The 14,604-nt window shown below is 31.8% G+C and overlaps 4 protein-coding genes and 1 long non-coding RNA gene across 10 annotated transcripts; 3 read left to right on the forward strand and 2 right to left on the reverse strand.

Moving 5' to 3' along the window:
• Positions 1–553: 553 nt before the first annotated feature.
• LOC122522965 lies at positions 554–3,340 on the reverse strand. 5 transcript variants are annotated; one of them, XR_006305221.1, is made up of 2 exons: positions 1,588–3,340; positions 554–1,222 (listed from the first exon to the last, which is right to left on the reverse strand). XR_006305221.1 is itself a non-coding variant. In XM_043644433.1 (2 exons), the coding sequence occupies exons 1-2, from the start codon at positions 2,428–2,430 to the stop codon at positions 1,220–1,222; spliced, it is 678 nt and encodes a 225-aa protein (XP_043500368.1). In that variant the 5' UTR covers positions 2,431–3,265; the 3' UTR covers positions 554–1,219. The 5 variants fall into 5 exon arrangements, 3 of the variants coding, with proteins under 3 accessions (XP_043500368.1, XP_043500367.1, XP_043500366.1); XR_006305220.1 differs by having other exon boundaries at positions 1,429–3,340; XM_043644433.1 differs by having other exon boundaries at positions 1,756–3,265.
• A 561-nt stretch (positions 3,341–3,901) lies between these two features.
• LOC122522967 (histone H3) lies at positions 3,902–4,488 on the forward strand. Its single transcript, XM_043644434.1, has one exon. The coding sequence runs from the start codon at positions 3,965–3,967 to the stop codon at positions 4,373–4,375; it is 411 nt and encodes a 136-aa protein (XP_043500369.1). The 5' UTR covers positions 3,902–3,964; the 3' UTR covers positions 4,376–4,488.
• Positions 4,489–8,262: 3,774 nt separating this feature from the next.
• Positions 8,263–8,884, reverse strand: LOC122522973 (histone H2B-like). Its single transcript, XM_043644438.1, has one exon. The coding sequence runs from the start codon at positions 8,820–8,822 to the stop codon at positions 8,451–8,453; it is 372 nt and encodes a 123-aa protein (XP_043500373.1). The 5' UTR covers positions 8,823–8,884; the 3' UTR covers positions 8,263–8,450.
• A 160-nt stretch (positions 8,885–9,044) lies between these two features.
• LOC122522974 (histone H2A-like) lies at positions 9,045–10,680 on the forward strand. Of its 2 annotated transcripts, none has more exons than XM_043644439.1 (2): positions 9,045–9,850; positions 10,039–10,680. In XM_043644439.1, exon 1 carries the CDS (start codon positions 9,106–9,108, stop codon positions 9,484–9,486), a length of 381 nt encoding a protein of 126 aa, XP_043500374.1. In that variant the 5' UTR covers positions 9,045–9,105; the 3' UTR covers positions 9,487–9,850; positions 10,039–10,680. The 2 variants fall into 2 exon arrangements, 1 of the variants encoding a protein (XP_043500374.1); XR_006305225.1 differs by lacking the exon at positions 9,045–9,850 and adding an exon at positions 9,877–9,920.
• A 1,460-nt stretch (positions 10,681–12,140) lies between these two features.
• Positions 12,141–12,798, forward strand: LOC122522975. Its single transcript, XR_006305226.1, has 2 exons — positions 12,141–12,216; positions 12,497–12,798. It is a non-coding gene; the product is annotated as an uncharacterized LOC122522975 (long non-coding RNA).
• Positions 12,799–14,604: the final 1,806 nt, after the last annotated feature.

Genomic DNA, 14,604 nt, shown 5'->3' on the forward strand with positions numbered 1-14,604 from the left:
TTAGGTGCGTTTTGTTCAAAGTCGCGCGCAACTAAAGCAAGAACTTTATGAATTTTTTTATTTGTTTTGTAAACTTATGTTTAATCTCCCATTCCGGCTTCGTATTGTATGCTTTCCTTGTTGGTAATTAATTGTTTTTGTTTATTTTTTATTATTTTGTTTATTATCCAAACAAAGGACAGCTACCTGCGCGCACTAAACTCTCGTCGGGCAGTCACATTTTCTACCATAACTTTGGATCTATGAGGATTTTGTGCAATCAACTTTCACAGAAATAAGCCTAAAATTATAGAGAACAAAAATCTGTTAAAAAACAAAAATCGATTATTTGAAAATTATATTACATATGTAAGGCCTTAATCGATTATTTGAAAATTATATTACATATGTAAGGCCTTAAAAAAAGATATAGTCTTCAGGAATTATTTACACACAAGAGAAACAAAGAAAAGTATTTAGATCTCAAAGGATTAAAAAATAAATTGTAAATAAAATGTTATATTTTTAAAAAATTATCATTTTGAAAGTATTTTATTTATTCGAAAAATTATACTTTTGAAAATAAAGTATTTTTTATTGTAGAAATGATTTCTAACAGTATTTCAAATAGTGTCTTATTTAAAGTATCATCGGTCTACGCTCTCGTTAGACTATCTTTCAAGCAAAACGTTCATTTTACTGTATCTATTTCAAATAAAATAAAACAAAAGAATAAAAATTTACTTCAATCAATGATAGATTATATTGAAATGCAAAACATTATGTTATGTTAAGGGTTAATCTATTAGCAAATTGTATAAATCACAGTAATGATGAAAAATTGAAAAATATGAATAGCAAATTAATATTGTTCCTATTTAAAAAAACATTAGTGAATTTATATGTGAAATAGTGACTTTTTAGCAGTAACTTTTATCAGTTTTGGAGTTTTAGTTTTAACGGCTGGTGGTTTAACATGCGCTTTAGTCGGTTTTCTCGTTACATTCTTTTTAGCTGTAGTTGCAGTAGCGGCAGCGACAGTGGCTGCTGCAGTAGTCGTTTTAACACCAGCTTTAGATTTAAGAGATGTTACTTTGCTCTCTTTTGATCGACAGGATTTTTGCACCATCGGTCTTCTTCGGCGATTTAGATTTCTCGTTATTACTGATCGTTTTATTTGTTACGGCAATCTTTTTTTCCGTAGATTTTTCTGCGTAAGGATCCACGGCCGTACCAACAGCTACTGTAAATTTTGAATTATGATAAGTCATTAAATTTTTCTTTATTGTACATAACAACAGCTAGAGAAGTACGTAGGATTTTTTTGATATATTAATTTGTGGCTGAATAGCGCAATACCAAAGTCAAACTTGCAATATTCACAGAAAAATCACCAGAAAATTGTTAAAAATAAATGAACTATGCCATATAAAAAAAAATCCTACGTACTTATTTAAACAATATGCTGCGGTTTTGTATCAGTAGATAATTTATGATCAAGTGTAGCCCATATATTATTTCTCATGTTTTTAACTGAATCACAGTTTCTACGAATGGCTAATCCATAATAAATACAGAGTTCGTCTATTAGTTTTCCCGTCAATTTACCCCTTCCACTGAGACCTTCTATTTTCTGTTTCAAATTACGTAGACGGGTATCCATTCACTTTTGAACGTTATCTATACATTCTTTCTTAAGTAATATGACATTTTCATAGGGCTTCACATCAATAATGCCTTTAAAAGTTTTAGAATCATCTCAACAATTGTATCCACCTCCATTTTTCCTGCTGATCCATCGTGATTCACATTATCCTTATGATTTTGTGTCCATTCTGTATATTCTTCGATATCTTGTTTATTCTTCCAGTACCCACACACCTTACAGTATTTTGATTTCACTGCGCAGTCTATGATTTTTGCACTGTAATTGCCAATAAGAGTCACTAAACCAAATAAAAACGTAAACCCACTTTTTCTCCACGAACTATCGCTTGATACCATAATTCCACTTTCTCCTTTTTCAATAGAAATAGTTGTCTCATCTTTCGCTGCTTTCATCATACTGTTTTTGCAAACCATTTTAATTACAGTTAAAATTCTGTTGACAACCTTATCATAGAAAGAATGAAACATAGACCGAGGTAATTCCATGAATGCACAAAACTTTTTTATTTCAAGCAAACCAATTCCAAGTAATCGCATGGAAATTACAATTCTACGGTTTATTTCATAGCCTTTTTCAATAAATGGACCACTAGGTATCTCAGTCTGTACACATTTTTCACAGGACACTACTATTTTGAATTCCAAACCGCGCTTACCACTTTTCGTAAATTTCACTTGCGATTTGCACACTTTACAAACGACAACGTTTAAAATAACTGAAAAAACTCCAATAAAGTTTATAATACGATAATTAAAACCTGGATTCACTTCAATATCGTACATATCTTCCGATTACTTCAATTTTTGTGTGGATGTACTAGCATTCAATTCACTTGGTGCCTTTAACTTGTGTCGATACAGCTTTCTTCAGATTTCTTCCAGATATTTTCGATCTCTTGTTATATGTATGTGTCTCTTTTGCACCTTTTTGACTACAATACACTTTGTCACTCATTATAAAAACGAATCAATAGCACTCACAAAACAAAACAAAAGTTAGCACAATTATCGATAAAAAAAAAAATTCCTCAAAGAGCATCCTTCTCGAATGTTTTACTGTAGGAAACTGACTGAAACCGACCTTTCTAAAGACGAAACAAGCAATAATTTAAACACCTGGCAACTAGCTTCAAAGCCATTTGTCGTATACTTACTCTGGTCCTCTAAAATACCGTTCCTCGTTCCGGTCATAAGAGGCTCCCTGCTTCCCTGGCAGCCTTGTACTATACTTTGAAAAACAAGTACTTACCATTAGAGATATTTTCCGGCTATAATCTTTTGGAATATCATTATTAAGGTCCTAAAAAACTATTAAAAACAATAAAAAAAATTTCGATTTTTTGAAAATGGTCTAACCTCTTAAAAAAATAAATTTATTGAACGAACAGATAAGAAAAATTCGACAGAGAATAATAAAAATATGATAATTTGCAGTTAAGCATGGGTGTATATCTTCAGTGCGGACCATGAAGAGAGTCTTACCTAGTTTAACGCACAGTTGATGCGATCAGAAAGACATACCAACAAATCTACTTTCGTATTTCTTCCTTCATTTTCCGCACATCAGTTATTAAAGCAGTTTATAAAATATATCAAACGAAAGCTAAGTTTATGAATTTTCATATTTTTCATTCCTTTTAAATATATAAGTTATGTACTTTCATCTATATAATCATATTTAGAAGTGTACTTTCTATTGCAAATTATTTAATAGCAAATAAAGTCCTTATATTGTGTATTTGTTATAATAATTACATAAGATTTAGTTTACTTTAGTTTATTTTAGTTAGTATTTTGAAATAAATCTGCTTATTATTATAAATTATTTTAAATTATTGAACCTATATAAATTCAATGAATGTTCTAGACACTGATACAGTTATTTTTATATTTTTTAATGTGTATTAACAATTTAACAATTAAATAAATATGTGATAAAGAATATTAATAATTTTTTCTAGAGTAATTAAAAATACATAATATGTACATATAAATAACCCAAGCATTACCTATAAAAACAAGCGAACAAATAGATGTAAAGAGTAGATATTATTTTATATTGTGATTTATAAATATATTCTTTTATATTGTTATTTATAAATATATATATAAATTTCATCTAGTATTGATCATATTACTTACGACACTTTTCCCGCGTAGAAAGTTCAGCCGTCAGTAGGCTTCTCCCACCATCGAGTCATCGTCCAATCAACGAGCAGTACAGGATCTCGCAGAGTATATAAGGAGGTGATTCCAGCTGGAGGGGCGTTAGACTGTCCGTGTGCGTCATTGAAGTTGCTTCCGATCATCTCTAGTTATGGCTCGTACTAAGCAAACTGCTCGTAAGTCGACTGGTGGAAAGGCTCCCCGTAAGCAATTGGCTACCAAGGCAGCACGTAAGAGTGCTCCTGCAACTGGTGGAGTTAAGAAGCCTCATCGCTACAGGCCTGGAACTGTTGCTCTTCGTGAAATTCGCCGTTATCAAAAGAGTACCGAGTTACTTATCAGGAAATTACCGTTTCAACGACTTGTTCGTGAAATTGCTCAAGATTTTAAAACCGATCTTCGTTTCCAAAGTTCAGCAGTGATGGCGCTCCAAGAAGCTAGTGAAGCTTACTTAGTTGGCTTATTCGAAGATACTAATCTTTGTGCTATTCATGCTAAACGTGTCACTATCATGCCCAAAGATATTCAATTGGCTCGACGAATTCGAGGAGAGAGAGCCTAAATTATACTGAAATTCAGTTTTACCGGCCCTTTTCAGGGCCAACACATTATTATTAATGTTAAGGTTCAATCTTTAAGGTTCAGGAACGTAATATAAAAGCATTCTTCAATTTATCTATACTAGTAAACTTTTATTTTAATCATGATAGCGTTTAATATGTGCACTAGTGGTTTTTATTTGCTACTTCTCGGGTACCGTTTGATCTCGTCCAAATATTATTTTTAATTTCGTAATATCTCGCAATTAGTTCACTTTCATATTATAACTTTCTACTACCATATTCAGATTACATTAATTAACCCTTTAACTTACAAAGACGCCTCAGAGGCGTCACAAGGTTATCGGACCAAAAACGAATAAGACGCCTCAGAGGCGTCGCAAGGTTATCGGACCAAAAGCGAATAAGACGCCTCAGAGGCGTCGCAAGGTTTTGGGGCCAAAAACGAATAAGACGCCTCAGAGGCGTCGTAAGTCTACCGGGCGAAAAAAACAAAACATTTCAGAATATTGTTTGGGCGGCCGTTCCAAATATGAATGTAAGAATATTTTTCGTAACTCTAGTTTTACACTTTCTTACTCTGATATTCTTACTCTCTACCTTGATTCTTTTCCCTCTTCACCCTTATACTCTGTTACTGTGTAATAAAGGTAAAAAAATTTTATTTGCAGCTTACATGAAGTGAAGAATATTTGTCGGATCGATTTGAAATTTTCAGAGAATATACTTAAATATATGTACATTCCGAAAATGAAAAAAACAAAAATCGATTTTTTTAAAATTCTAACTGCGTATAATCCCTTAAAATAAAAATGTTATTAATAATGGATTATTAATTTGCAACAATAAGTCTTTTTTTGTTTAATAACCAACTAACCGTAATTATTTATCAAAAATCTTGCGAAGTTAATTGTACCGCGCACGTGTATATACAAATCATAGGAAGTTTGAGATTAGTACAGTTTTGAGCGCTGAGCCAAGCTTGTGTTTATGTCGCTGCGCGCGACCGACTGGTGTCGCTTTAGGCCCGCACAGTTGGAAATTCGATCGTAAGGGAAAGGGTTAAGCTAAAATATACGTATATTCAAGTCATTTTACATTATTTTTTTAATTATTATACTTTATTTTTTATTTTATTTATAAAATGCTGTCTGATTTAAAAACTTGTTATCTTCAAAATATAATATAACATTAATTTTAGTAACTTAATAGAAAACATATGAAGGTCTTAACTACAAGGTAATTTCATAGTGAAAAATTAGTAATGAAGGTTTTTCTTGATCCTCTAGCCTTAGCATTTACTTCAATAGCTCCACTTCGAACATCATTCGATATGATATCTCATGTCAGTAATTATTCATTGTAAGTTCTACTTGCTGTAATACTTTTTTACTTAAATTTTGATGATTTATTTGAATTCGAAAAAAATATTAGTCATTCAATTTAAAAAACTGAATGTGGCCCTTATATAAGTTAATAAACAATAAAAAAATTATGGTACTACGTTCCCTTTGACATCATGCAACTTTTGTTTGAAGTATTTTTCGTATAACAAATAACCTGAGAGTTATTTGAGTTCATGTTAGCAGACTAATCACATATACGTTTGAGTTTTTATTTAACATGATACGAGAAATTATCTGGTATATATTAATTCTAAGTTTCTAATAACGTCGTACGAATAATTCGCGTTATAGCAAGGTTGATTATAATCGTAAATCTGTTACATTTTATAAGAATTTGTATTGCAAGAACTTGCAAATTACGAAAATTTATCGTAGAAGCGATTTCCAAAAATCATATTTAACACATTAAGCGCTACGCCAATTTATTAAACACACTAACTTTAGATTTTCTGCTTACGCTGCGCTGATCCTTAAAATCTTAAAAATATTAGTTTTTACAACAATAATCAAATTAAATTTTCTAGTATTCAAGAAAAATTAATATATTTTATTAACACTAGAACTACCAAGCCAATCCAAATGACTGGTTTAACAATTTCATTCTAAAATTTCCACTTCATGTAATAATGTTTTTTAAATTACAAATTACAAATTTTACAATGATGTGATGTCTTTTCCAGCCGTATCTGAAAGTCTAGTATTATGAATTTTATTTTTGTTTAACTAATATTGAATCGAAATAAATTTTTGTTTTTGATACTTATACCAAAACCAGTCATTTTGACTATTACTTTTCAAAGTAAAAAAGTAACCTATAATTTGTTTACAGATCTGGAAATCATTGATTAAATATATTTTATATTTGATTTATTGGGTCTTTGTTAAAAAATTTTATTACAAGCCACATTTTAACTGACGATATAACATAGATATACAAGTATACATAGCCGTTTCACGTGATCATTCCATATATCATAGTTGTTGGAATAGGATTTCTTCTTATATAACGATATATATTTTTTAAGCCCTAAAAATGCCAAAACGATTGAAAACCTTTAATTTAGAGCAAAAAATGAACAATATTCGGATATTGAGGATAGCGAATTGTATTAATTACGAAATTTTGGCTGGCATTTAGTGTTCAAACGAAATTTAAGTTAAATGAGTTTCTTTATCTAAGAAAAGATAAAACACGAATTACATCACAACCTCTAATGTAAGTGATTTGTGTATTCAAACTTATCGAACCGTATTCTATAAAAGAAAGATTTGTAATAACTGACAATTTTGTAAAACTTATAAATAACATCTAAATTATTATGACAAAGAACCACACTGATTGATATTATGTGCGGCAACAAAGAAGAATTATCAACAATTTATAAAATAAAAAAAATATCATAACACGTTTTTCATCATTGCTTTATAGATCAAATGAGATTAAAAAAAGTTTTCATACTGAGTTAAAAATATAAATCCGTCAAAACTGAAAAAATGATAAGAGCTTACTTAAAACGGTAGAAATTTATAATAAAAGTAAATTTGATGTAGATATCACAGACCAAATGGCAAAGAAATATAGCGTCAAGTCAGGATCAAGAATCTTCTTGATTCTTGACCACCTGACCACTGCAAGTATTTTTTACAATATTTTAGATTTAGCTGACGTAAACGCCTAGCTCTTATACAAGAAAATAACAGGTTAGAAAATATCTAGAAAAGACTATTTTTTAACTAGCAAGTGAACTTATTATTTGAAAATGTTAAACCAGAAATAGAGTCAAGAAAGTTTGATGTCGAAAGTACTTAAAAAACATCTCAACTTATTCCTGCAAATGGTGTCACATAGGGTACTGTAATAATAATAAGACTACTTTCAATTTTAAAATTTGCAAAAAATGCACTACAAAGAAAAACTACAGTTGTAAGATATGTAACAAATCATAACTTTTTGTAACTTTGCTTCTGTCGTTTTTTCTATAAGCCATCTATAAGAAAATGACGGAAGTAAAGTTGTAACATCTAATACTTTTTATTCGTATTTATATTACTATTATACTTATTATTGTCATATTATTATATTTTAATTCTTATATTATTTTAATAGAGGTTTATTTTTGCATTTTTTTTATCAAATATATTCCTTTTATATTTGGTAGTACCATTATAGCGTGTGTGTGTATGTATATATATATATATATAGAGTAGTATTTTATAATTATATTATATTTATATTTAAATTTATTAATATACCTTTAAAATCCTTTAGTAAGACAGTAATAAATTAATAAACATTAAAATATATTATTATTAGATACATATTTTTTACAGATCAATAATTTTGACTGGTTTTGGTAGAAATAGCTTAGTTTTTTTCAGTAGTTTAGTGTTAATGTTCGTTACTTGGTTTTGAAGCATACGCATTACAGGTGGCTATTTTCACTTGACAACAAAATGCTGCGTGAATGGAAAGTCTAACAAAGTATTTATAAAAATGATTTATTTAGCAAAATGTAACGTCGTCTATTACTTGAACATTACTAATTCAATACATAAATTTATTTGTCACAATCCAATAGTTTAGCTTATACTATGCTGTATCTTTAGTTAATTCAACGTATTAAATTTTTGGTGGCCCTAAAAAGGGCCGGGGTAGATTAATTGATATCAATTACTTTGAGCTCGTGTATTTAGTCACAGCTTTAGTACCTTCACTAACAGCGTGTTTAGCGAGCTCGCCAGGTAGTAACAAACGTACTGCAGTTTGAATTTCCCGAGAAGTAATTGTTGAGCGTTTGTTGTAGTGAGCCAATCTTGAAGCTTCCGCAGCAATTCGTTCAAAAACGTCGTTGACGAAACTATTCATGATACTCATAGCTTTACTAGAAATTCCAGTATCCGGATGTACTTGTTTGAGCACTTTGTAAATGTAGATAGCATAGCTTTCCTTCCTCTTACGCTTCTTCTTCTTATCAGTTTTACTGATATTTTTCTGGGCTTTACCAGCCTTTTTCACAGCTTTCCCACTAGCTTTAGGAGGCATGATGAGATTAATACTTTCTTCGTTCGTAGTAGAAACTTCCTGTACGTTAGCGTTCTTCACACTGAATGGTGAGTCTAACAGTGCGTTCTTTATATATAATAAGAAGAGAGTGGCGCTGCGCCAATCAGATAACAGTGAGGGCAACGCTCGAACGTCATTGGTCGAACGAATGCTACGAGCCGCAGTATATATAGGAAACAAGCTCTTGTAGTTCTCATTCAACTGGTGATCGTTGTACGGTGCGGTTACTTTATAACGATTTCAACTTTTTTAACGCAGCGGTATGTCTGGACGGGCTAGTGGTAGTAAATCGAAAGGGAAGACCTCTTCGAAGTCTCGGTCTCACCGAGCTGGTTTACAATTCCCGGTAGGTCGTATCCATCGGCTGTTAAGAAGAGGTAATTACGCTGACCGTGTAGGTGCTGGAGCACCCGTATACCTGGCTGCAGTGTTGGAATATCTTGCCGCTGAAGTGTTAGAATTAACTGGAAATGCAGCGCGTGATAATAAAAAAACCAGAATAGTACCGAGGCATGTTCAACTTGCCATACGTCATGACGAAGAATTAAATAAAATATTATCTGGTGTAACTATCGCCCAAGGTGGTGTATTGCCTAACATCCAAAGTATTTTATTACCCAAGAAATCTGAAAAGAAAGCTTAATTTATTAGGCGACTTTTCACGGCCCTTGTTAGGGCCCCCAAATAAACTTATTACGAAGGACTGATCGTCACCATTTTCTAATTTATCAAGTATTTTTTAAGTTTATACTTCTTTTGACACGTTCGGGAAAAAATGATGAGAGTGAATTTTTACGATACGCGCGCAATTGATACAAAAAATTAACACGATGAAGTTAATCGACAAACTGAAGTTTAGGTGAACTGTTATCTATATTCAAGACATTTATTCTGGTACTTCTATATACACAACACGTGTTGTTTTATATTGTTACAAATAAAAATAATGTATGTGTTTTGAAGTTATTTGATTATTACATACGGTGGTGATAAATATTGTAATAACTGTGAGTATCTTTAAAAACATTGATTGTTTGTGAATATTAGTAATAAAAGTATTTTTTGAGATTAATTGAGGTATGTATTATTATTGTTTACATTATTTATAAAATTTTTTCTACAATAATACTTATTAAACTATAATCTCTTGTAGCATTTTGACCAGTGTCAGTATATATTTAAATTTCTGTTTCAGTTTTCGAGATTCCTAAAATTAATGCAGATAAGTGTAATGCCTGTTTCTATCGTAACAAAAATATATCTAAAAGAAAGTATTCAGCACAAACAAAAATGGAATGTTGTAAGGCATATAATATAGGCTGCAAAAAAAATGATGGCACAAGCATAACAATCGTCTGTGATTGAAATTTTATGTACTTCATCAACTTCAAATTTACTAATGACTTCTGGACCGTTGCCTCAGCCTGTGATTACCGGTACAAAGATTATTATGGATTTAGATCCATCTTACCGTATAACAATTATCGTCAATTTGATATTTTCAATTATCAAAGTATGCGGGCTCACTCCAGTGATTTGATTTATTCAATTATACAAAAATTTCAAATTTTAATGTTGAGTGAAACTTAGTTATATGATAAGGAGTCTGTTAATATACTGAATTTCAATTGTATAATTTAATACAAATGATCAAATGTTCGAGCTGGAGAAGTTGCTATCTTCCACAATGTGAATGGTACAACTAACATTGTGACCGCTACTATTGACATGACTGTGAGATAGTCCGATTTTGCTAGTTATGCGATGTCATCAGTGGGTGAATTTTGTATAGTGGAGTGTAAAACATAAGATGGTAATAAAATTGTGTTAATAGCAATTTATATTTCTCCAAATCAAAAAATTGAAGATATTCATTTTTTAAAATGAGCACTATTTTCATACACAACAATTGATGGGGCATATATGGGTAAAAGTGAAGATAAGTTACCGATGATTTTAATGTTAATTTCAACTCAGAAAATTCTAATGTACTCTCATCAACTTTTTACGTGAAGATTTAAATCTTTCAATAAATAATGAACAAACAGTTTCTACAACATGACATGGTATTATAATTGATGCTGTATTTATACGACATTTAGATAACGTTTCTACTAGACAATTTGTATTATATTTTAGCTATCATAAATCTTTTGTAACTCACATGCCCATTGAATCACAACCATATCAACTAATGGACGTGAATTAATTAAATTTCAATATGTATAAATTGTATATATATAGTAATATTTTGTTTTTGAAGTTATTTTTAATTATGTAAATTATCAACCAGGGTTTTTATGCCGCAAGGCTTTTTCCTGGCGAGCCAATAAAGTATTATACTTTGTATTGGCTTAACCAAGTGTTTTATTTCTTATTTTAATTAAACCCTTTTTTTTCCTCATTATAGCTTATCACAATTGCCAGAGGACCCCATGTTGGAGAAATCTGCGCACAATACAAAGTATAAATAAATTAGATTATACTTATTAATTAAACCTTTATCAAAATTGTATTTAATATCTTAATTTTATTATTTTATCGTCTTTTCTACAAATGTAGAGTATATTAGCACGCAGGATAAAATTTTTGAAGTTATTTGTGAGGTTATTAAAGTTATATTTTGTTTTGTTACTCAAAGAAGTATAACTTCTTAAACTACTTAGAAGTATAACTTTTTCATGCGTACATGAGTACATACACTTATATTTTTTTATGAACTGGGCAACCTCTGTAATTGGCAGAATGATCACCTTCACATAGTGTACATTTAGCTGGAATATCTGTTGGTTTCATTTGGATATTGTGGTGTTGCTAGCGACAAAAATCTGTTTGATGTCGGAATTTCAAACTTGGTGGAAATTTGTTTACGTTTTACATTCCGTATCTCTGATTGTAAACTCCTTTTGTTGTTCAATTTTGAACTTACTTGAGTAGGTCCTTTCTGCCATGCTGGTGGGAGGCTTATCATGTTTTTATTATGTTCAACTTGGTCTATATCCATCGACATTTTTGCAATTTCTGCACTATGAGATAACTGTGTTAAATAAACCATGCAAGGCTGGATCTTGCGCGGTTTTTCCTTTTTATTTATGAACAAGTCTTCGATTTTTAGAAAATTCTATTACAAGAAAAGGTAGCGACGGATTTCCGTCTGTGTGAGACTATGCATATATCCGTATCTGTACATTAAAACCCATTTACTCAGATACCTAGTGGTATTTGAGATTGGAGATAGGCAAGCAAATACGTTCAATAGATTTAGCTGCTCATACGAGACTGTGGAAACAAATAAGAGCCAAACGTAAAAATCACGTTCTTGGGCATGGATTTGTTCTCAGCTTTTTTCCATTCTTCAGTATATTATTCTGGGGTAAGCTTGTTGCATATATGATTCACTTGAAGTTCATTGAATAGAGATAAAACTGAATTTCCATATACTATATTTTTCACCATCAAATGGTTTAATATTTCTTTTAATTGTTAAACTATCATTGCTTCAAACGTTTCTGAGCCCATAACTTATTGGGATTATAATATTGAAAACAATGATTGATTAATGCATATTTTGTATAATTTTCTTTTTATTCTGCATTACTAATAAATTCAGAAAATATACCAAATGATCTTTATACTAACTCTCCTTTTTTTAGACTGAACGATATATTTAAGAGAAAAGTCCATCATGGGTTTATCTTTTTTTCTCGACTACTCCTTCCGTAACATTACTTATCTCAAAGGTAAACAAATCACAAAGGAACTTGATCCAATATTATCGCATAATGCCTTAGGATTCAAAGAAACGGAATTGGATACAGAACTAGGAGAGCGAGAATAATTTGTGTAGAAATGTATTAGAATAATTCCGTCAAGATCTGATCTCAATCTGTGAAATTACTGATAAACTTTTACAATAATTTTGCAAATTAATAATAATCATTCATTTTTTATCGTAGTTGTTGCACGTTTTTATCCCTTTATCATGTTGAGTGCCGCGCAAATTCTTAAGGAAATCCCAGTTAGGCCACGCGTGTTACTTACTATTGAAAAAACAACCGGCGACTGACATTCAACTGTTTTTTCAATAGTAAGTAACTCGCGTGGCCTGACTGGGGACTTCCTTAAGGGGTTATATCCACTTGCGAGGCAGAAAAAACGCGTTTTTTTTGTGAATTTTTTCCAAAGAGGCATTTAATTCTATACATTAATGGAAAAAATGTACTTAAACAGAATTTAATGTACTTTAACAATCAGCGGTTTATTTAAAAAAATATTGGATCCCCTAGCTCCTGTAGATGATCTGCGGAGAGACCTCCAAAAAAAAGTGCTTGGCGGTGAGCAAGATATCTCTGGTCCAAATTATTTGAAAACCAAAAACCAAAAATGTTTAGTTTTGTGATAAATAAATACAGGTAATGATCGAAGGACTAGTCAAAATTTAGATTTTTGACAAAATGGCGGCTGTTCAAAAAAAAAATTCAGTTTTTTATGAAAATTTTTCACTTCAAAGTGGCTTAAAAAATCGAAATTATTGTCCAAAACCTTATTCCTTCGATCATTACCTGAAAAATATATCTGAGTAAGTTGTGTGAAAATTTCAAACCGATCGGTTTAGCGGTTTCGGAGAAATTTTCTTCACCGACTCTGAAAACACGGTTTCGAGATAAACGCGTTTAAAGTTTCGGGAATGATTTACACTAAATTAAAAATTTCTTTTTTCAAATTACATCGTGTCATCTATTCCAGCACCATAAGAGGAACCCTCTGCTTCGTCGTTTGCCTCCAAAATGTTTAGTTGTTGTCTACGAGCCATTCTCCCCTCGCGCGTCGACCCTTGCGCTCTTGCGTCCGAAATTGAGATGCGCTCTGCGTCCTCTTTACTCACGAAGGAATGAGCATTGGGTCCAAGTGATAATCCCATAGCACTCATATAATAAAGAAGAGATGTTTTACCTTCATTAAAGACCCCGGCTGCAATGTTTGCAGCTATTTCCACAATTTTAGAGCCAGCTGGAATAATTGTAATGTTAATTTCGGCTCCATGCTTATTCTAGGTTTTTCCGGACGAGGTGCATCTAAGTAATTTACCTTTAAGATTTCCTTTAATTCATTTTGTTTTTCCACCGCGATTTCGGGATTAATGTCTAATTCGGTAATTTGATTATCGGTGGAATCATCTATTTCTATATTCATAATCTGATCTATCACTACCTCTTCTTCGGAGCGCTTATCTTTTCTGCTTAAACCTAATCCGCATTTTTTTAATGCGTCGCGACCTAAAATAACGGAGTTCATCATTGTAGTATCCGGTACTACCAACAGACGAGTGTCAACCCTTTCGCCGTCATCTAATTTTAAACTAACTTGTATCGAGCCGTGTACTTGCAGACGACTATGATTAATACCATAATATTCACTTCCGAGTTCCGGCGCAGGGTCGATCGGTCCCATCACTAACCCTTTCTTTATGAAACTCACGGGACTGCCGGAATCCAATAAGGTGTCTAAAACTAAGATGTAGTGTGTATTGCCTGAATCGACATCATAAGTTATCTTCCTGATGTAGTCGTCATCGGTGGTCAAGTTCCTGGTGACGCTGTGGACTTCGCCACCCTTCTCCGGGCATTCTGGTCTAAGATGTCCATGTTTACCGCACTTGTAGCAGCTGCCTCTTTCCCTCTTCGGACGGGGGCAGTTCCCCGCAAAATGTCCTGTCTCTCCACAGTTGAAGCATCTGGCATAATTTTCCCCCGACGGCCTC

Source organism: Polistes fuscatus, unplaced genomic scaffold (assembly GCF_010416935.1).
Source record: "Polistes fuscatus isolate 324 unplaced genomic scaffold, CU_Pfus_HIC Scaffold6, whole genome shotgun sequence".
Taxonomy (NCBI): Eukaryota; Metazoa; Arthropoda; class Insecta; order Hymenoptera; family Vespidae; genus Polistes; species Polistes fuscatus.

What these genes read in the sequence shown, in the direction of transcription:
- LOC122522965 (XM_043644432.1), bottom strand. Translation starts at nt 2,430, where the DNA reads ATGTACGATATTGAAGTGAATCCAGGTTTTAATTATCGTATTATAAAC.
- LOC122522974 (XM_043644439.1), top strand. Translation starts at nt 9,106, where the DNA reads ATGTCTGGACGGGCTAGTGGTAGTAAATCGAAAGGGAAGACCTCTTCG.
- LOC122522967 (XM_043644434.1), top strand. Translation starts at nt 3,965, where the DNA reads ATGGCTCGTACTAAGCAAACTGCTCGTAAGTCGACTGGTGGAAAGGCT.
- LOC122522973 (XM_043644438.1), bottom strand. Translation starts at nt 8,822, where the DNA reads ATGCCTCCTAAAGCTAGTGGGAAAGCTGTGAAAAAGGCTGGTAAAGCC.